Below are 23,599 nucleotides of genomic sequence, written 5' to 3'. Positions count from 1 at the left end.
GCAACTCAAAAGTATCTTTAGTCGCGATTTCCATAGCAACAGCAATTTCAACAGCCTTTGCAAACGTGAGCTCTGATTCTGTGAGCAAACGTTTTTGAATGTGTTCATGTTCCAGTCCACAAACAAATCTATCCCTTAATGTGTCATTTAGGTTCTCTCCCAACTGGCAATGTTCAGACAGTTTCTTCAACACTGCTACATATGTACTAACACCCTCCCCCTCATTCTGATCTCTCTTGTGGAAATGAAAACGTTCCGCGATGAGGAGTGGTTTAGGTGACAGGTGATTTTGCAATATCTCCACAATCTCTGTGAATGTTTTATTTGAGGGCTTCAGAGGGGCAGTCAGATCTCTTAGCAAACTGTATGTTTTTGGGCCAATTAAACTCAACAACGCTGGCACTCTCTTGTTATCAGCAATGTCGTTTGCAATGAAGTAATGTTCCAGTCGTTCAATGTAAGTTGCCCAGTTTTCTTGCGTGTCATCAAACACATCTATTTTCCCGATGCTAGCCATTCTCTTTACCTCCGGCTCCACGGGTCTTTGATCTGCCGCCTCGTTCTCGTCAGCTCTCCCCTCGTCCTCACTGCTTGCTAGCTGTTGTGCTACAGGGTCAAAATCTTCCTCTCTTCCTACGAACTCCATCTGTATTCGTGATGCACACTGCAGGTAATCATCCTCGTCGCCATTGTGGTGTCTTAACACTTAGTACTTATTTATGTAATAAGAAAGACTCTGAATACAATCAATTGAACTGGAGCTTCACATTTACTCAAACTAGTTAGTACCAGAATAACATAGAACAATACTGCGCATGACCAAGGGCGCTTCATCCTTAAAGGGGACATCAGTAATTAACAGAACATAACAGATACTATGAAGACTCCTGTATGGATACTATGAAGGTCCCTGTATGGATACTATGAAGACCCCTGTATGGATACTATGAAGACCCCTGTATGGACACTATGAGTTGGCCCTTTAACAGCAACAGGGTAGACCCCTGTATGGACACTATGAAGGCCCCTGTATGGATACTATGAAGGCCCCTGTATGGATACTATGAAGGCCCCTGTATGGACACTATGAAGGCCCCTGTATGGACACTATGAAGACCCCTGTATGGACACTATGAAGACCCCTGTATGGACACTATGAAGGCCCCTGTATGGACACTATGAAGACCCTGTATGGACACTATGAAGGCCCCTGTATGGACACTATGAAGGCCCCTGTATGGACACTATGAAGGCCCCTGTATGGACACTATGAAGACCCCTGTATGGACACTATGAAGACCCCTGTATGGACACTATGAAGGCCCCTGTATGGATACTATGAAGGCCCCTGTATGGATACTATGAAGAACCCTGTATGGACACTATGAAGACCCCTGTATGGACACTATGAAGGCCCCTGTATGGATACTATGAAGGCCCCTGTATGGACACTATGAAGAACCCTGTATGGACACTATGAAGACCCCTGTATGGACACTATGAAGGCCCCTGTATGGACACTATGAGTTGGCCCTTTTCCGCTTCGGGTTCCTTCCTGTGCCACATAGGGACTTGGACTTGGATATATGTGATCTTATTTGCACAGCGGCCAGGAGTAAACTCACACCAGGTGTTTCAGTTCACTTAGAGCCCAGTGATTACCTGGGTACGTTTTTCATTATACAATATGGCCAAGTGGTCTTGGAGAATATCCCAATCAGCCTCCCTCTCACTCTGCAACGTTACTGATAAGCAACGTTCCCTCAAAGCTGTGCACACTCCGAGGCTGACCGACAAACATTTCTGTAAAAACATTCTATCATAATACCTCGTGTTCCTATTTTTTTTATTATTTTTTTTTACATTTGTCCAGGGCTGTTCTATCATTCAGACTACAGTAGCAGCCAATGTGTGGTGTTCAATGTTGGCCTGCATTCCACAAGACAGATGCAAGGCTGGACATGATCCTGTTCATCCGCTTGTCCTTCGGACAAGGAGGTGCCTGAAAATGTTGTTGTGTTGTTTGATGCAAGAATCCACTGTACAAAATAAAATGCCAATGCATTGTCGTTCGGGCCATTTTGTTTTATTGTGTACATTTGAGGTGAGCTATATGATCACACCGGTACCACAGCCATTGTTTTATTACTTGTGAGCCACAGATGAGTGAGCATACAGTCAGTCTCAGAGGAGAGAGAGAGAGCAGCAGACTGAAGGACAGTCTCAGAGGAGAGAGAGAGCAGCAGACTGAGGGTCAGTCTCAGAGGAGAGAGAGAGCAGCAGACTGAGGGTCAGTCTCAGAGGAGAGAGAGAGAGCAGCAGACTGAGGGTCAGTCTCAGAGGAGAGAGAGAGAGAGCAGCAGACTGAGGGTCAGTCTCAGAGGAGAGAGAGAGCAGCAGACTGAGGGTCAGTCTCAGAGGAGAGCGAGAGCAGCAGACTGAGGGTCAGTCTCAGAGGAGAGAGAGCAGCAGACTGAGGGTCAGTCTCAGAGGAGAGAGAGAGAGAGCAGCAGACTGAAGGACAGTCTCAGAGGAGAGAGAGAGCAGCAGACTGAGGGTCAGTCTCAGAGGAGAGAGAGAGAGCAGCAGACTGAGGGTCAGTCTCAGAGGAGAGAGAGAGCAGCAGACTGAGGGTCAGTCTCAGAGGAGAGAGAGAGAGCAGCAGACTGAGGGTCAGTCTCAGAGGAGAGAGAGAGCAGCAGACTGAGGGTCAGTCTCAGAGGAGAGAGAGAGCAGCAGACTGAGGGTCAGTCTCAGAGGAGAGAGAGAGCAGCAGACTGAGGGTCAGTCTCAGAGGAGAGAGAGAGCAGCAGACTGAAGGACAGTCTCAGCGGAGAGAGAGAGCAGCAGACTGAGGGTCAGTCTCTCTACGTCCCTCCGCTCTTCCTCCACTGACACTGACCAAAATGGACACTGTCTTCCAGATGATGACGAAACTCGAGTCACACCACAATATTTCTGCGTTATGCTCAAATTCATGCTCTTACTCCTATGGACAGAGAAAGTGAAATATTCCTCGATATTAGACAACAACACAAGCCTATAGACACTTTCCTACTCATTCCTTACTGCTGCAGTGCTTGTTGTAGCGCTGAGTGGAAATAGGAAGAACGTGCATTTGATGGGTTATAAAAGTGTTGAATGCAAAGTGTTGATGGTGCTGAGTGTAACGGCTGTCGACGGGGCTGAGTGTAACGGCTGTCGACAGGGCTGAGTGTAACGGCTGTCGACAGGGCTGAGTGTAACGGCTGTCGTCAGGGCTGAGCGTAACGGCTGTCGACAGGGCTGAGCGTAACGGCTGTCGTCAGGGCTGAGCGTAACGGCTGTCGACGGGGCTGAGCGTAACGGCTGTCGACGGGGCTGAGCGTAACGGCTGTCGACGGGGCTGAGTGTAACGGCTGTCGACGGGGCTGAGTGTAACGGCTGTCGACGGGGCTGAGTGTAACGGCTGTCGACGGTGCTGAGTGTAACGGCTGCCGACGGGGCTGAGTGTAGCGGCTGCCGACGGTGCTGAGTGTAGCGGCTGCCGACGGTGCTGAGTGTAGCGGCTGCCGACGGTGCTGAGTGTAGCGGCTGCCGACGGTGCTGAGTGTAGCGGCTGCCGACGGTGGAAGAAGGTGAGGACCAAGGTGCAGCGTGGTAAGTGTTCATGCTTTTTAATAGTAATCACAACTGAACTCTGAATAACAAAGAAACAAAGCACCAAGGAACAGTTCTGTCTGGTGGATAAACACACACACAGACTGAAAACAGTTCTGTCTGGTGGAGAAACACACACACAGACTGAAAACAGTTCTGTCTGGTGGAGACACACACACACAGGCTGAAAACAGTTCTGTCTGGTGGAGACACACACACAGACTGAAAACAGTTCTGTCTGGTGGAGACACACACACAGACTGAAAACAGTTCTGTCTGGTGGAGTAACACACACAGGCTGAAACAGTTCTGTCAAAGAAACACACACAGGCTGAAAACACTGGTGGAGACACACACACAGACTGAAAACAGTTCTGTCTGGTGGATAAACACACAGACTGAAAACAGTTCTGTCTGGTGGAGACACACACACAGACTGAAAACAGTTCTGTCTGGTGGAGACACACACACACAGACTGAAAACAGTTCTGTCTGGTGGAGACACACACACACAGACTGAAAACAGTTCTGTCTGGTGGAGACACACACACACAGGCTGAAAACAGTTCTGTCACACACAGACAGGCTGAAAACAGTTCTGTCTGGTGGAGACACACACACAGACTGAAAACAGTTCTGTCTGGTGGAGACACACACACACAGGCTGAAAACAGTTCTGTCTGGTGGAGAGACACACACACACAGACTGAAAACAGTTCTGTCTGGTGGAGAAACACACACACAGACTGAAAACAGTTCTGTCTGGTGGAGAGACATACAGACTGAAAACAGTTCTGTCTGGTGCAGACACACACACAGACTGAAAACAACCGGAACAGTTCTGTCTGGTGGAGAAACACACAGACTGAAAACAGTTCTGTCTGGTGCAGACACACACACAGACTGAAAACAGTTCTGTCTGGTGGAGAAACACACACACAGACTGAAAACAGTTCTGTCTGGTGGAGACACACACACAGACTGAAAACAGTTCTGTCTGGTGGAGACACACACACAGACTGAAAACAGTTCTGTCTGGTGGAGAAACACACACACAGACTGAAAACAGTTCTGTCTGGTGGAGAAACACACACACAGACTGAAAACAGTTCTGTCTGGTGGAGACACACACACACAGACTGAAAACAGTTATGTCTGGTGCAGACACACACACAGACTGAAAACAGTTCTGTCTGGTGGAGACACACACACAGACTGAAAACAGTTCTGTCTGGTGGAGAAACACACACACAGACTGAAAACAGTTCTGTCTGGTGGAGACACACACACACAGACTGAAAACAGTTCTGTCTGGTGGAGAAACACACACACAGACTGAAAACAGTTCTGTCTGGTGGAGACACACACACAGACTGAAAACAGTTCTGTCTGGTGGAGACACACACACACAGACTGAAAACAACCACCCACAAAACACAATAGAAAACAGGCTCCCTAAATATGGTTCTCAATCAGGGACAACGATTGACAGCTGCCTCTGATTGAGAACCATACCAGGCCAAACACAGAAATAGAAAATCATAGAAAAACTAACATAGACAACCCACCCAACTCACACTGAGTAAGAACTTAAACATGAAGTCGGTCATCAAAACAGCAGCTCTTTACTGTAGTCGTTGACAGTCTCTCTCTCTAGTCATGGTTTTAAACATTCAGAAACCTCACCATATCAACTATACTGTATTTGTTGACAGTCTCTCTCTCTAGTCATGGTTTTAAACATTTAGAAACCTCACTCTATCAACTATACTGTATTTGTTGACAGATTCTCTTTCTAGTCATGGTTTTAAACATTTAGAAACCTATCAACTATACTGTAGCTGTCTTTTACACCTGCTACATTACGGCAGACATGGTAATCTGAGCCATCCAATTGGCCAGTGGTAAGCCTAGAGTGCACTTGATTTGCTCTCTCTGCCCGCTGGGAAGGCAGAGTTGTACCTTCAGACACATGAAATGGTTCAAAATTGCAACAGTTTGCCTACCCGACGTGCAGGGCAGCTGAATCGGGTGCACCTACAACCAAGGCTTTATCTTTGGGGTTTTTACAGAAATGTTAGCCGATCGACTGGGACTGTCTTGGAGATCGGTCGCAATCGACTGGTGGACCAGTTGGTGACTTACTGCTCTATAAAGAGTGAAGTTCAATATCGTGCTTCTCTCTGTGGGATAATATTTCTGTGGCAGTCTCGTGAATACGAGCTTTAGAGGGAACATGAGCTATTGAACCGTAGTAAATATGTTAAAGCGTGTCATGTGTTTGGTTTGAGGTGAAACCAAATCATTGTGGACTCTGTTGGTTTAGGCCCAGTAGTCATGTGTATGTATAGCCTAGTTAATACTGAAGACATCCTTCTATACAACGGAAATAGCTTCATGTTGAAACAGGGACAGGTTTCCCAGCATGCTGCATTGAGAAGAATGAAGCAGGAAGTTGGTTTGCTGTATGTACTGGAGTGTCTGCTTGCCAAATTGTGTGTCGAGGGAAATATACATGTTTTATAACATCTTGTATAAAATTACTAAAGAAACTGCTGCGTGCCAAACCAAACAGTGGTTTTAGACCAAACCAACAGGAAGACAGGGGGATATGGGGGATATGTAGACAGGGGAGACAGGGGGACATATAGACAGGGGAGACAGGGGGATATGTAGACAGGGGAGACAGGGGGACATGTAGACAGGGGGATATGTAGACAGGGGAGACAGGGGGATATGTAGACAGGGGAGACAGGGGGATATGTAGACAGGGGAGACAGGGGGATATGTAGCCAGGGGAGACGGGGATATGTAGACAGGGGGATATGTAGACAGGGGAGACAGGGGGATATGTAGACAGGGGAGACAGGGGATATGTAGCCAGGGAGACGGGGATATGTAGACAGGGGATATGTAGCCAGGGAGACAGGGGGATATGTAGACAGGGGAGACAGGGGGATATGTAGACAGGGGGATATGTAGACAGGGGATATGTAGACAGGGGGATATGGAGACAGGGGAGACAGGGGGATATGTAGACAGGGGAGACAGGGGGATATGTAGCCAGGGAGACAGGGGGATATGTAGACAGGGGAGACAGGGGGATATGTAGACAGGGGGATATGTAGACAGGGGAGACGGGGATATGTAGACAGGGGATATGTAGCCAGGGGAGACAGGGGGATATGTAGCCAGGGGAGACAGGGGGATATGTAGACAGGGGAGACAGGGGATATGTAGACAGGGGAGACAGGGGATATGTAGCCAGGGGATATGTAGACAGGGGAGACAGGGGATATGTAGCCAGGGGATATGGAGACAGGGGAGACAGGGGATATGTAGACAGGGAGACAGGGGATATGTAGACAGGGGGAGACAGGGGGATATGTAGACAGGGGACATGTAGACAGGGGGACATGTAGACAGGGGAGACAGGGGATATGTAGACAGGGGATATGTAGACAGGGGATATGAGACAGGGGATATGTAGACAGGGGGATATGAGACAGGGGGATATGTAGACAGGGGATATGTAGACAGGGGAGACAGGGGGATATGTAGACAGGGAGACGGGGGATATGTAGACAGGGGAGACGGGGGATATGTAGACAGGGGAGAGGGGGGATATGTAGACAGGGAGACGGGGATATGTAGACAGGGGAGACGGGGATATGTAGCCAGGGGAGACGGGGGATATGTAGCCAGGGAGACGGGGGATATGTAGACAGGGGATATGTAGACAGGGGAGACGGGGATATGTAGACAGGGGAGACGGGGGATATGTAGACAGGGGAGACGGGGGGATATGTAGACAGGGGAGACGGGGGGATATGTAGACAGGGGAGACGGGGGGATATGTAGACAGGGGAGACGGGGGGATATGTAGACAGGGGAGACGGGGGGGATATGTAGACAGGGGAGACGGGGGATATGTAGCCAGGGGAGACGGGGGGATATGTAGCCAGGGGAGACGGGGGGATATGTAGACAGGGGAGACGGGGGATATGTAGCCAGGGAGACGGGGGGATATGTAGACAGGGAGACGGGGGATATGTAGACAGGGGAGACGGGGGGATATGTAGCCAGGGGAGACGGGGGGATATGTAGCCAGGGAGACGGGGGATATGTAGCCAGGGGAGACGGGGGGATATGTAGACAGGGAGACGGGGGATATGTAGACAGGGAGACGGGGGATATGTAGACAGGGGAGACGGGGGATATGTAGACAGGGGAGACGGGGGATATGTAGCCAGGGGAGACGGGGGATATGTAGACAGGGGGATATGTAGCCAGGGAGACGGGGGATATGTAGACAGGGGAGACGGGGGGGATATGTAGACAGGGGGATATGTAGACAGGGAGACGGGGGATATGTAGACAGGGGAGACGGGGGATATGTAGACAGGGGAGACGGGGGGGATATGTAGACAGGGGAGACGGGGATATGTAGACAGGGAGACGGGGGATATGTAGCCAGGGGAGACGGGGGATATGTAGACAGGGGAGACGGGGGGATATGTAGCCAGGGGAGACGGGGGGATATGTAGCCAGGGGAGACGGGGGGATATGTAGCCAGGGGAGACAGGGGATATATAGACAGGGGAGACAGGGGGATATGTAGACAGGGGAGACGGGGGGATATGTAGACAGGGGAGACAGGGGGATATGTAGACAGGGGGATATGTAGACAGGGGAGACAGGGGAGACAGGGGGATATGTAGACAGGGAGACAGGGGGATATGTAGACAGGGGAGACGGGGGATATGTAGACAGGGGAGACAGGGGGATATATAGACAGGGAGACGGGGATATATAGACAGGGGATATGTAGACAGGGGGATATGTAGACAGGGGATATGTAGACAGGGAGACGGGGGATATGTAGACAGGGGAGACAGGGGGATATGTAGACAGGGAGACAGGGGGATATGTAGCCAGGGAGACGGGGGGATATGTAGCCAGGGGAGACGGGGGGGATATGTAGACAGGGGAGACAGGGGGATATGTAGACAGGGGAGACGGGGGGATATGTAGACAGGGGAGACAGGGGGATATGTAGACAGGGGAGACAGGGGGATATGTAGACAGGGGAGACAGGGGGATATGTAGACAGGGGAGACAGGGGGATATGTAGACAGGGGAGACGGGGGGATATGTAGACAGGGGAGACAGGGGGATATGTAGACAGGGGAGACAGGGGGATATGTAGACAGGGGGATATGTAGACAGGGAGACAGGGGGATATGTAGACAGGGGAGACAGGGGGATATGTAGACAGGGGAGACAGGGGGATATGTAGACAGGGGAGACAGGGGGGATATGTAGACAGGGGAGACAGGGGGATATGTAGACAGGGGAGACAGGGGGATATGTAGACAGGGGGATATGTAGACAGGGGAGACAGGGGAGACAGGGGAGACAGGGGATATGTAGACAGGGGAGACGGGGGGATATGTAGACAGGGGGATATGTAGACAGGGGAGACAGGGGAGACAGGGGGATATGTAGACAGGGGGATATGTAGACAGGGGAGACGGGGGGATATGTAGACAGGGGGATATGTAGACAGGGGAGACAGGGGAGACAGGGGATATGTAGACAGGGGATATGTAGACAGGGGAGACGGGGGGATATGTAGACAGGGGGATATGTAGACAGGGGAGACAGGGGAGACAGGGGGATATGTAGACAGGGAGACAGGGGGATATGTAGACAGGGGAGACAGGGGGATATGTAGACAGGGGGATATGTAGACAGGGGAGACAGGGGAGACAGGGGAGACAGGGGGATATATAGACAGGGGAGACGGGGATATATAGACAGGGGAGACGGGGATATGTAGACAGGGGGATATGTAGACAGGGGGATATGTAGACAGGGGATATGTAGACAGGGAGACGGCGGGATATGTAGACAGGGGAGACAGGGGGATATGTAGACAGGGGAGACAGGGGGATATGTAGACAGGGGAGACATGGGAGACAGGGGGATATGTAGACAGGGGAGACAGGGGATATGTAGACAGGGGAGACAGGGGGATATGTAGACAGGGGAGACAGGGGATATGTAGACAGGGGAGACAGGGGATATGTAGACAGGGGAGACAGGGGATATGTAGACAGGGGAGACAGGGGGATATGTAGACAGGGGAGACAGGGGATATGTAGACAGGGAGACAGGGGATATGTAGACAGGGGAGACAGGGGGATATGTAGACAGGGAGACAGGGGATATGTAGACAGGGAGACGGCGGGATATGTAGACAGGGGAGACAGGGGGATATGTAGACAGGGGAGACAGGGGGATATGTAGACAGGGGAGACAGGGGGATATGTAGACAGGGAGACATGGGAGACAGGGGGATATGTAGACAGGGGAGACAGGGGGATATGTAGACAGGGGAGACAGGGGGATATGTAGACAGGGGAGACATGGGAGACAGGGGGATATGTAGACAGGGGAGACAGGGGGATATGTAGACAGGGGAGACAGGGGGATATGTAGACAGGGGAGACATGGGAGACAGGGGGATATGTAGACAGGGGAGACAGGGGATATGTAGACAGGGAGACAGGGGATATATAGACAGGGGAGACAGGGGATATGTAGACAGGGAGACAGGGGGATATGTAGACAGGGAGACGGCGGGATATGTAGACAGGGGAGACAGGGGATATGTAGACAGGGGAGACAGGGGATATGTAGACAGGGGAGACAGGGGGATATGTAGACAGGGGAGACAGGGGATATGTTGACAGGGGAGACAGGGGGATATGTAGACAGGGAGACAGGGGGATATGTAGACAGGGAGACGGCGGGATATGTAGACAGGGAGACAGGGGGACATGTAGACAGGGAGACAGGGGATATGTAGACAGGGGAGACAGGGGATATGTAGACAGGGGAGACATGGGAGACAGGGGATATGTAGACAGGGGAGACAGGGGATATGTAGACAGGGGAGACAGGGGGATATGTAGACAGGGGAGACATGGGAGACAGGGGGATATGTAGACAGGGGAGACAGGGGGATATGTAGACAGGGGAGACAGGGGGATATATAGACAGGGAGACAGGGGGATATGTAGACAGGGAGACATGGGAGACAGGGGGATATGTAGACAGGGGAGACAGGGGATATGTAGACAGGGGACATGTAGCCAGGGAGACAGGGGGATAGGTAGACAGGGGGACATGTAGACAGGGGGATATATAGACAGGGGAGACAGGGGGATATGTAGACAGGGGAGACAGGGGAGACAGGGGGATATGTAGACAGGGGAGACAGTGGGATATGTAGACAGGGGAGACAGGGGGATATGTAGACAGGGGAGACAGGGTAGACAGGGGGATATGTAGACAGGGGGACATGTAACCAGGGGGTCAATACATCTGTCTATGTTCAATTATTTGAAGTCCTTCCTCATTAGGTTATCACCAGAATGGAAGTATTCAGTAGACAGATTCGGTAACACTTTATAGACGGTTTACTGGATTAAAATGTGAATTATTTTGAAAGCTATAAAGCCATGATCATGAATCAGAGGTTCGGTATGATGTGACTTACATTTTGTGTAAATGCAATAGATTATGGTTGATTGACATTCTAACCATTGAAACAAAGATTAAGGTGTGTTGTGAAGATCTTGTCAGATTGTAAATCGTGTTGTATCTTCTCTCTCTCTCCAACAGCTGAACCAGTGGACGTGCTTAAAGTATTAGACTTTCACAATTCCCCAGAAGGAGTTAGGAAAACTTCAGGATTTTGCACAAACCGAAGAGCATCTAAGCCAGACACAGCCTACAGAGTTGGAAAGCAAGCCCAGATCAGTGCCCCCACCAAGCAGCTTTTCCCAGGTAAGACAAACCATGTTTTTCCATCCCTCCGTTCCCCTCCACCCTCTCTCTGTTTTCCCCCAAATAGTTTAACACCAATCCCCAGAGAGAGAGAATCTGTCTGAGAGAACTAGCTAGTTTAACACCAACCCTAGAGAGAGAGAATCTGACTGAGAGATCTAGCTAGTTTAACACCAACCCTAGAGAGAGAGAATCTGGCTGAGAGAACTAGCTAGTTTAACACCAACCCCCAGAGAGAGAGAATCTGACTGAGAGAACTAGCTAGTTTAACACCATCCTAGAGAGAGAGAATCTGGCTGAGAGAACTAGCTAGTTTAACACCAACCCCAGAGAGAGAGAATCTGACTGAGAGAACTAGCTAGTCTAACACCAACCCCAGAGAGAGAGAATCTGACTGAGAGAACTAGCTAGTCTAACACCAACCCCAGAGAGAGAGAATCTGACTGAGAGAACTAGCTAGTTTAACACCAACCCTAGAGAGAGAGAATCTGACTGAGAGAACTAGCTAGTTTAACACCAACCCCAGAGAGAGAGAATCGGACTGAGAGAACTAGCTAGTTTAACACCAACCCCAGAGAGAGAGAATCTGACTGAGAGAATTAGCTAGTCTAACACCAACCCTAGAGAGAGAGGATCTGGCTGAGAGAACTAGCTAGTCTAACACCAACCCTAGAGAGAGAGAATCTGGCTGAGAGAACTAGCTAGTCTAACACCAACCCTAGAGAGAGAGAATCTGGCTGAGAGAACTAGCTAGTCTAACACCAACCCTAGAGAGAGAGGATCTGGCTGAGAGAACTAGCTAGTCTAACACCAATCCCCAGAGAGAATCTGACTGAGAGAACTAGCGAGTTTAACACCAACCCTAGAGAGAGAGGATCTGGCTGAGAGAACTAGCTAGTCTAACACCAACCCTAGAGAGAGAGAATCTGGCTGAGAGAACTAGCTAGTCTAACACCAACCCTAGAGAGAGAGAATCTGGCTGAGAGAACTAGCTAGTCTAACACCAACCCTAGAGAGAGAGGATCTGGCTGAGAGAACTAGCTAGTCTAACACCAACCCTAGAGAGAGAGAATCTGACTGAGAGAACTAAGCTAGTCTAACACCAACCCCAGAGAGAGAGGATCTGGCTGAGAGGGAAGGCTTGAGTTGAATGAAACGAATGAACTCAATGGCCGTCATGTTGAAATAGTAAACTATTGTTATGAGTCTGGATTATGCACCAGAGTTGCTTCAGGTGTTTTATGTGAGACAGTCGATACTGAATTATTTCATGTGGGTGTTAAAACCCAAGTTTGACTCATGCTGTCATGATCGTCGTATGGAATGGACCAAGGTGCAGCGTGGTGAGCGTACATTGCCAACAACCACGACGCTTACTAGGGCTATAGTGCCACTAACAAAGTCAACTAGCCACAGCTAAGGTGGGAAAAACAGGCTGCCTAAGTATGATTCCCAATCAGAGACAATGATAGACAGCTGCCTCTGATTGGGAACCATACGGTCAAAACACACAGAAATACAAAACATAGAATGCTCACCAAACATCACACCCTGACCTAACCAAATAGAGAAATAAAACGTCTCTCTAAGGTCAGGGCGTGACACATTGGTAGATCTGTTTAGTTGGACTAACTAATGTCCTAATGACCTCTTAAAGTTTTGTAGGATATTTTTTAGAAATTGTATTCCTCTTTGGCGCAACCTTTTCAAATCACTAATGGAGAATTGTTTGTGTTTAAATAAACTCAGGAAAAGTGTCAATAAATCTATTTTAATGTTCATACATTGGTTGCCCCCCAGATTGGCTCTTCTGAAAGGAAAATTGTACTCTAAATACGAGAGATTTTACACGTTCAATATCATTGCCCTAAAAGGTATATCGTTGTCATCAAGCCTGGACATCTATGTACGTGGATAAAGTAGTATACGATTAGCTCAGGTCCTGTGTGGCTTAGTTTGTAGAGTGTGATGCTCGTAATGTCAGGGTTGTGGGTTTCATTCCCTCTGGAGTGAATAAATGATTAGTGTAGGTCTATCTGGATGCTTGTAACACCAGGGTTATGGGTTTCATTCCCTCTGGACTGAATAAATTATTAGTTTAGGTCTATCAGGATGCTTGTAACACCAGGGTTATGGGTTTCATTCCCTCTGGAGTGAATAAATGATTCGTTTAGGTCTATCTGGATGCTTGTAACACCAGGGTTGTGGGTTTCATTCCCTCTGGAGTGAATAAATGATTAGTTTAGGTCTATCTGGATGCTTGTAACACCAGGGTTGTGGGTTTCATTCCCTCTGGACTGAATAAATTATTAGTTTAGGTCTATCTGGATGCTTGTAACACCAGGGTTGTGGGTTTCATTCCCTCTGGAGTGAATAAATTATTAGTTTAGGTCTATCTGGATGCTTGTAACACCAGGGTTGTTGGTTTCATTCCCTCTGGACTGAATAAATGATTAGTTTATGTCTATCTACATCTTATGATTCAATCAGTTACATCTTACGATTCAATCAGTCACATCTTACGATTCAATCAGTCACATCTTACGATTCAATCAGTCACATCTTATGATTCAATCAGTCACATCTTATGATTCAATCAGTTACATCTTATGATTGAATCAGTCACATCTTATGATTCAATCAGTCACATCTTATGATTCAATCAGTCACATCTTATGATTCAATCAGTCACATCTTACGATTCAATCAGTCACATCTTATGATTCAATCAGTCACATCTTATGATTCAATCAGTTACATCTTATGATTGAATCAGTCACATCTTATGATTCAATCAGTCACATCTTATGATTCAATCAGTCACATCTTATGATTCAATCAGTCACATCTTACGATTCAATCAGTTCCCTGCATTTCAAACCTGATCTAACATGTGTTTTTTGCATTGTGTAGGGGGGGTATTACTGTATCTGTGTAATTCTAACCTGATCTAACATGTGTTTTGTGCATTGTGTAGGGGGGGTATTACTGTATCTGTAATTCTAACACAACCTGTGTTCGGTAGGAGGTGAGTTCCCTGAAGACTTCTCCATCCTGACCACCCTCAGGCCCAAGGCCGGCCTCCAGTCCTTCCTGCTGTCTGTCTACAGTGAGCAGGGTGTGCAGCAACTGGGAGTGGAGGTGGGACGCTCACCTATCTTCCTGTATGAGGACCAGAGTGGTAGACCCGCACCTGAGGGCTACCCGCTGTTCCGCTCTCTCAACCTGGCCGACGGAAAGTAAGTCAAGACTGAGCTACCACTACTGCTGCTGGTTGGTCTCACAGAGAACAGGGAGAGATACGGAGGGAGGGAGCCCTTCGCTGCTCACAGAGACCAGGGAGAGATACGGAGGGAGGGAGCCCTTCGCTGCTCACAGAGACCAGGGAGAGATACGGAGGGAGGGAGACCATCTCTACTCACAGAGACCAGGGAGAGGGAGAGAGGGAGCCCTTCGCTGCTCACAGAGAGATACGGAGGGAGGGAGACCACCTCTACTCACAGAGACCAGGGAGAGTGAGAGAGGGAGACCATCTCTACTCACAGATACCAGGGAGAGGGAGAGAGGGAGACCATCTCTACTCACAGAGAACAGGGAGAGGGAGAGAGGGAGACCATCTCTACTCACAGAGAACAGGGAGAGGGAGAGAGGGAGACCATCTCTACTCACAGAGACCAGGGAGAGGGAGAGAGGGAGACCATCTCTACTCACAGATACCAGGGAGAGGGAGAGAGGGAGACCATCGTTGCTCACAGAGACCAGGGAGAGGGAGAGATGGAGACCATCTCTGCCCACAGAGACCAGGAAGAGGGAGAGAGGGAGACCATCTCTACTCACAGAGACCAGGGAGAGGGAGAGAGGGAGACCATCTCTAATCACAGAGACCAGGGAGAGGGAGAAAGGGAGACCATCTCTACTCACAGAGACCAGTGAGAGGGAGCGAGGGAGACCATCTCTACTCACAGAGAACAGGGAGAGAGGGAGACCATCTCTACTCACAGAGAACAGAGAGAGGGAGATCATCTCTACTCACAGAGACTAGGGAGAGGGAGAGAGGGAGACCATCTCTACTCACAGAGACCAGGGAGAGGGAGAGAGGGAGACCATCTCTACTCACAGAGACCAGGGAGAGGGAGAGAGGGAGACCATCTCTACTCACAGAGACCAGGGAGAGGGAGAGAGGGAGACCATCTCTACTCACAGAGACCAGGGAGAGGGAGAGAGGGAGACCATCTCTACTCACAGAGACCAGGGAGAGGGAGAGAGGGAGACCATCTCTAATCACAGATACCAGGGAGAGGGAGAGAGGGAGACCATCGTTGCTCACAGAGACCAGGGAGAGGGAGAGATGGAGACCATCTCTGCCCACAGAGACCAGGAAGAGGGAGAGAGGGAGACCATCTCTACTCACAGAGACCAGGGAGAGGGAGAGAGGGAGACCATCTCTAATCACAGAGACCAGGGAGAGGGAGAAAGGGAGACCATCTCTACTCACAGAGACCAGGGAGAGGGAGAGAGGGAGACCATCTCTACTCACAGAGAACAGGGAGAGAGGGAGACCATCTCTACTCACAGAGAACAGGGAGAGGGAGAGAGGGAGATCATCTCTACTCACAGAGACTAGGGAGAGGGAGAGAGGGAGACCACCTCTACTCACAGAGACCAGGGAGAGGGAGAGAGGGAGACCATCTCTACTCACAGAGACCAGGGAGAGGGAGAGAGGGAGACCATCTCTACTCACAGAGACCAGGGAGAGGGAGAGAGGGAGACCATCTCTACTCACAGAGACCAGGGAGAGGGAGAGAGGGAGACCATCTCTACTCACAGAGACCAGGGAGAGGGAGAGAGGGAGACCATCTCTACTCACAGAGACCAGGGAGAGGGAGAGAGGGAGACCATCTCTACTCACAGAGAACAGGGAGAGAGGGAGACCATCTCTACTCACAGAGACCAGGGAGAGGGAGAGAGGGAGACCATCTCTACTCACAGAGACCAGGGAGAGGGAGAGAGGGAGACCATCTCTACTCACAGAGACCAGGGAGAGGGAGACCATCTCTACTCACAGAGACCAGGGAGAGAGGGAGACCATCTCTACTCAGAGACCAGGGTGAGGGAGAGAGGGAGACCATCGTTGCTCACAGAGACCAGGGTGAGGGAGAGATGGAGACCATCTCTGCCCACAGAGACCAGGGAGAGGGAGACCATCTCTGCCCACAGAGACCAGGGAGAGGGAGACCATCTCTGCTTACAGGGACCAGGGAAAGGGAGACCATCTCTGCTTACAGGGACCAGGGAAAGGGAGACCATCTCTGCTTACAGAGACCAGGGAAAGGGAGACCATCTTTGCTTACAGAGACCAGGGAGAGGGAGAGAGGGATACCATCTCTGCTTACAGAGACCAGGGAGAGGGAGACCATCTCTGCTTACAGAGACCAGGGAGAGGGAGACCATCTCTGCTTACAGAGACCAGGGAGAGGGATGTTGGGGAGGGAGGAAGGAGGAGGGCTGGTTGAAGACTGAAAACAGAGCTTAGTTAACTTTGTGTCTGTCTCTTCACTCAGACTCTATTCATACTCAAACCCTGATGCAACCCCCTCTAGAATATATACCGTCGCCATGTCATGTGCAAGGAGCTCTCTGATTGGAGGGGTTATGGTCCTGGGTTGCAGCACGGGGGATAGGAGGGGTTATGGTTAGGGGGGTCCGGGGTAGTAGCGGCAGTATGGTGGATAGGAGAGGTTATGGTTAGGTGGGGTCCTGGGTAGAAGCAGCAGTATGGCGGATAGGAGAGGTTATGGTCCTGGGTAGTAGCACGGGCGTTAGGAGAGGTTATGGTTAGGGGGGGGTCCTGGGTAGTAGTAGCAGTATGGGGGATAGGAAAGGTTATGGTCATTGGCTACAGCACAGGGGATAGGAAAGGTTATGGTCCTTGGCTACAGCACAGGGGATAGGAGAGGTTATGGTCCTTGGCTACAGCACAGGGGATAGGAGGGGTTATGGTCCTTGGCTTCAGCACAGGGGATAGGAGGGGTTATGGTCCTGGGCTACAGCACAGGGGATAGGAGGGGTTATGGTCCTTGGCTACAGCACAGGGGATAGGAGGGTTATGCTCCTTGGCTACAGCACAGGGGATAGGAGAGTTTATGGTCCTTGGCTACAGCACAGGGGATAGGAGAGTTTATGGTCCTTGGCTACAGCACAGTGGATAGGAGGGGTTATGGTCCTTGGCTTCAGCACAGGGGATAGGAGGGGTTATGGTCCTTGGCTTCAGCACAGGGGATAGGAGAGGTTATGGTCCTTGGCTTCAGCACAGGGGATAGGAGGGGTTATGGTCCTTGGCTTCAGCACAGGGGATAGGAGGGGTTATGGTCCTTGGCTTCAGCACAGTGGATAGGAGAGGTTATGGTCCTTGGCTTCAGCACAGGGGATAGGAGGGGTTATGGTCCTTGGCTTCAGCACAGGGGATAGGAGAGGTTATGGTCCTTGGCTTCAGCACAGGGGATAGGAGGGGTTATGGTCCTTGGCTTCAGCACAGTGGATAGGAGGGGTTATGGTCCTTGGCTACAGCACAGGGGATAGGAGAGGTTATGGTCCTTGGCTACAGCACAGGGGATAGGAGGGGTTATGGTCCTTGGCTACAGCACAGGGGATAGGAGAGGTTATGGTCCTTGGCTACAGCACAGGGGATAGGAGAGGTTATGGTCCTTGGCTTCAGCACAGGGGATAGGAGGGGTTATGGTCCTTGGCTACAGCACAGGGGATAGGAGGGGTTATGGTCCTGGGCTACAGCACATGGGATAGGAGGGGTTATGCTCCTTGGCTACAGCACAGGGGATAGGAGAGTTTATGGTCCTTGGCTACAGCACAGGGGATAGGAGAGTTTATGGTCCTTGGCTACAGCACAGTGGATAGGAGGGGTTATGGTCCTTGGCTTCAGCACAGGGGATAGGAGGGGTTATGGTCCTTGGCTTCAGCACAGGGGATAGGAGAGGTTATGGTCCTTGGCTTCAGCACAGGGGATAGGAGGGGTTATGGTCCTTGGCTTCAGCACAGTGGATAGGAGGGGTTATGGTCCTTGGCTACAGCACAGGGGATAGGAGAGGTTATGGTCCTTGGCTACAGCACAGGGGATAGGAGGGGTTATGGTCCTTGGCTACAGCACAGGGGATAGGAGAGGTTATGGTCCTTGGCTTCAGCACAGGGGATAGGAGGGGTTATGGTCCTTGGCTACAGCACAGGGGATAGGAGGGGTTATGGTCCTGGGCTACAGCACATGGGATAGGAGGGGTTATGCTCCTGGGCTACAGCACAGGGGATAGGAGAGGTTATGGTCCTTGGCTACAGCACAGGGGATAGGAGGGGTTATGGTCCTTGGCTACAGCACAGGGGATAGGAGGGGTTATGGTCCTTGGCTACAGCACAGGGGATAGGAGAGGTTATGGTCCTTGGCTACAGCACAGGGGATAGGAGAGGTTATGGTCCTTGGCTTCAGCACAGGGGATAGGAGGGGTTATGGTCCTTGGCTTCAGCACAGGGGATAGGAGAGGTTATGGTCCTTGGCTACAGCACAGGGGATAGGAGGGGTTATGGTCCTTGGCTACAGCACAGGGGATAGGAGAGGTTATGGTCCTTGGCTACAGCACAGGGGATAGGAGGGGTTATGGTCCTTGGCTTCAGCACAGGGGATAGGAGAGGTTATGGTCCTTGGCTACAGCACAGGGGATAGGAGAGGTTATGGTCCTTGGCTTCAGCACAGGGGATAGGAGGGGTTATGGTCCTTGGCTTCAGCACAGGGGATAGGAGAGGTTATGGTCCTTGGCTTCAGCACAGGGGATAGGAGAGGTTATGGTCCTTGGCTAGAGCACAGGGGATAGGAGGGTTTATGGTCCTTGGCTTCAGCACAGGGGATAGGAGGGGTTATGGTCCTTGGCTTCAGCACAGGGGATAGGAGGGGTTATGGTCCTTGGCTTCAGCACAGTGGATAGGAGAGGTTATGGTCCTTGGCTTCAGCACAGGGATAGGAGATGTTATGGTTCTTGGCTTCAGCACAGGGGATAGGAGAGGTTATGGTCCTTGGCTTCAGCACAGGGGATAGGAGGGGTTATGGTCCTTGGCTTCAGCACAGGGGATAGGAGAGGTTATGGTCCTTGGCTTCAGCACAGTGGATAGGAGAGGTTATGGTCCTTGGCTTCAGCACAGGCGATAGGAGAGGTTATGGATAGGGGGCTCCTGGGTAATAGCAGCAGTATGGGGGATAGGAGAGGTTATGGTCCTTGGCTTCAGCACAGTGGATAGGAGAGATTATGGTCCTTGGCTTCAGCACAGTGGATAGGAGAGGTTATGGTCCTTGGCTTCAGCACAGGGGATAGGAGAGGTTATGGATAGGGGGCTCCTGGGTAATAGCAGCAGTATGGGGGATAGGAGAGGTTATGGTTAGGGGGGTCCTGGGCTACAGCACAGGGGATAGGAGAGGTTATGGTCCTTGGCTTCAGCACAGTGGATAGGAGGGGTTATGGTCCTTGGCTTCAGCACAGGGGATAGGAGGGGTTATGGTCCTTGGCTTCAGCACAGGGGATAGGAGGGGTTATGGTCCTTGGCTTCAGCACAGGGGATAGGAGGGGTTATGGTCCTTGGCTTCAGCACAGGGGATAGGAGGGGTTATGGTCCTTGGCTTCAGCACAGGGGATAGGAGGGGTTATGGTCCTTGGCTTCAGCACAGGGGATAGGAGGGGTTATGGTCCTTGGCTACAGCACAGGGGATAGGAGGGGTTATGGTCCTTGGCTTCAGCACAGGGGATAGGAGGGGTTATGGTCCTTGGCTACAGCACAGGGGATAGGAGAGGTTATGGTCCTTGGCTACAGCACAGGGGATAGGAGAGGTTATGGTCCTTGGCTACAGCACAGGGGATAGGAGGTGTTATGGTCCTTGGCTACAGCACAGGGGATAGGAGGGGTTATGGTTAGGGGGGTCCTGGGCTGCAGCACAGGGGATAGGAGGGGTTATGGTCCTTGGCTAGAGCACAGGGGATAGGAGAGTTTATGGTCCTTGGCTAGAGCACAGGGGATAGGAGGGGTTATGGTCCTTGGCTAGAGCACAGGGGATAGGAGGGGTTATGGTCCTTGGCTTCAGCACAGGGGATAGGAGAGGTTATGGTCCTTGGCTACAGCACAGGGGATAGGAGGGGTTATGGTCCTTGGCTAGAGCACAGGGGATAGGAGAGTTTATGGTCCTTGGCTAGAGCACAGGGGATAGGAGGGGTTATGGTCCTTGGCTAGAGCACAGGGGATAGGAGGGGTTATGGTCCTTGGCTTCAGCACAGGGGATAGGAGAGGTTATGGTCCTTGGCTACAGCACAGGGGATAGGAGAGGTTATGGTCCTTGGCTACAGCACAGGGGATAGGAGAGGTTATGGTCCTTGGCTACAGCACAGGGGATAGGAGGTGTTATGGTCCTTGGCTACAGCACAGGGGATAGGAGGGGTTATGGTTAGGGGGGTCCTGGGCTGCAGCACATGGGATAGGAGGGGTTATGGTCCTTGGCTTCAGCACAGGGGATAGGAGGGGTTATGGTTAGGGGGTCCTGGGCTGCAGCACAGGGATAGGAGAGGTTATGGTCCTTGGCTAGAGCACAGGGGATAGGAGGGGTTATGGTCCTTTGGCTTCAGCACAGGGGATAGGAGGGGTTATGGTCCTTGGCTTCAGCACAGGGGATAGGAGGGGTTATGGTCCTTGGCTTCAGCACAGGGGATAGGAGAGTTTATGGTCCTTGGCTTCAGCACAGGGGATAGGAGAGGTTATGGTCCTTGGCTACAGCACAGGGGATAGGAGGGGTTATGGTCCTTGGCTACAGCACAGGGGATAGGAGGTGTTATGGTCCTGGGATTAGTCCTCTTCCTCCCCCTCCTCCTTTCTCAGGCTCCTCCTCCTCTCTTCTCCTCCGGATCCTCTTCCTCAGGACAGTGTTTTGACTGTGCGCCTCCAGCTCTCTCCTGCTCTTTCCTGACACACACTTTCCACAATGTTCAGCACGTCTGTCATGCCGAGTAACCCAGAAGGAGGATTAAGTTTGGAGTTTAATGAGTATAATGAGTATAATCCAGTGTTAAACAGAGTGTGGAGGCCAGAATGTCCTGGAGGGGGCTCAGGAGGTGTTGGGTACACGCGTGGCCACGTCGGGTAACCCTTTTGAGTTCGTCCCAAATGGCACCCTCTTGTTTAGTGTTATGGTCAATAGGGTGTAGGGTTTCCTTTTGAGACGCAAACAATGTTCTGTCTGTTTGTGGAGGTTTTTGTAAGTCTGGTTAAAACCTGCTGTTTCAAAACCTGCACCATTCAGTCTGGTCACAGCAGGGTTTTAGCAGCAGTCTAATCTGAATGTACAGTATCTAACCATGCTCTGTTGCTCTTGTCCCCTCTAACAGGTGGCATCGTGTGGCCATCAGTGTGGAGAAGAAGACGGTCACCGTCATCGTGGACTGTAAACAGAAGATCACCAAACCCCTCCTCAGGGGTGACCGTGCCTCTGTCAACACCGACGGGATCACCGTGTTCGGAACCAGGATCCTTGACGAAGACGTCTTCCAGGTAAAGACAGGATGTTGGACAGGATGCTGGGCTGTACATTCTGCTTGGTTGCTGTAACATGGTGATGTTAACCTCATCCCCAGTCTAATAGCGTAGAGCATATAAGCCTGGAACAGCAATGACTCAAATCTGTCGTGTGTGGGAGTAAAAGAGGTGCACAACTACACTGAACAGAAATATAAACACACAAACTCAGAACCGCAGGCATCGTACATCTAACCGGGCCTCACAACCGCAGGCATTGTACATCTAACCGGGCCTCACAACGGCAGGCATCGTACATCTAACCGGGCCTCACAACCGCAGGCATCGTACATCTAACCGGGCCTCACAACCGCAGGCATCGTACATCTAACCGAGCCTCACAACCGCAGGCATCGTACATCTAACCGAGCCTCACAACCGCAGGCATCGTACATCTAACCGAGCCTCACAACCGCAGGCATCGTACATCTAACCAAGCCTCACAACCGCAGGCATCGTACATCTAACCGGGCCTCACAACCGCAGGCATCGTACATCTAACCGAGCCTCACAACCGCAGGCATCGTACATCCATCTCTCTGTTGTGTAGCCATCTCTCTGTTGTGTAGCCATCTCTCTGTTGTGTAGCCATCTCTCTGTTGTGTAGCCATCTCTCTGTTGTGTTGCTACCTCTGTTATGTAGCTACCTCTCTGTTGTGTAGCCATGTCTCTGTTGTGTAGCCATCTCTCTGTTGTGTAGCCATCTCTCTGTTGTGTAGCTATCTCTCTGTTGTGTAGCTATCTCGCTGTTGTGTAGCTATCTCGCTGTTGTGTAGCTATCTCGCTGTTGTGTAGCTGTCTCGCTGTTATGTAGCTACTGTATCTCTCTATGTAGCTGTCTCTCTGTTGTGTAGCTATCTCTCTGTTGTGTAGCTACTGTATCTCTCTATGTAGCTGTCTCTCTGTTGTGTAGCTATCTCTCTGTTGTGTAGCTATCTCGTTGTTGTGTAGCTATCTCGTTGTTGTGTAGCTATCTCGTTGTTGTGTAGCTATCTCGTTGTTGTGTAGCTATCTCGTTGTTGTGTAGCTATCTCGTTGTTGTGTAGCTATTTGGCTCTTGGGTCTTGTTGCTCTGCTCTATTACAAAATTAGCAGTGCTGAGTGCTCACCTCCATGACCATGGTTGACTCCCAAATGGCACCATATTCCCTATATAGTGCACTACTTTTGTGGACCCTGGTCAAAATAGTGAATAGCTGTCTATTGCTGTAGTCAGTAGACTTGGGTAGCTTGATGTTAAACCTCTGGTAGGCTACTAAAACCCTGTAAGCTTGTTATTAAAGATCTTGGCCTAAACCTTCTGTTAGACAGAGTGGAACTTCTGGGGTGATGGGTTCACTGAAGACAACGCTGGCCTGTAGGAATGTTTTGTTGTCCACTGTCTGTAGGTGCTTTTCATTTGAAGGAGAAAATAGAAGTTTAAATGCCACTGAAGCTAGGAGGGAAATACTTTTGCTCTGGTGTAATAAACTGGTTTTAGTGGTTAACGAGTAGT

General features: G+C 50.6%; 1 protein-coding gene across 1 annotated transcript in view; it reads left to right on the top strand.

The window, feature by feature from the left end:
* Nucleotides 1-11,174: 11,174 nt before the first annotated feature.
* LOC118382292 (collagen alpha-1(XI) chain-like) overlaps nt 11,175-23,599 on the top strand; it is a 232,488-nt gene continuing 220,063 nt past the window's right edge. Inside the window, 4 exon segments of the mRNA XM_052498236.1 lie at nt 11,175-11,190; nt 11,332-11,496; nt 14,522-14,735; nt 21,918-22,080. Of these exon segments, the coding sequence (XP_052354196.1) occupies nt 11,175-11,190; nt 11,332-11,496; nt 14,522-14,735; nt 21,918-22,080 (558 nt within the window).

Source organism: Oncorhynchus keta, chromosome 4 (genome assembly GCF_023373465.1).
Source record: "Oncorhynchus keta strain PuntledgeMale-10-30-2019 chromosome 4, Oket_V2, whole genome shotgun sequence".
Classification (NCBI taxonomy): Eukaryota; Metazoa; Chordata; class Actinopteri; order Salmoniformes; family Salmonidae; genus Oncorhynchus; species Oncorhynchus keta.
Note: the sequence above shows the minus strand (reverse complement) of the source record. Positions and strands in the feature narration are given on the sequence as shown.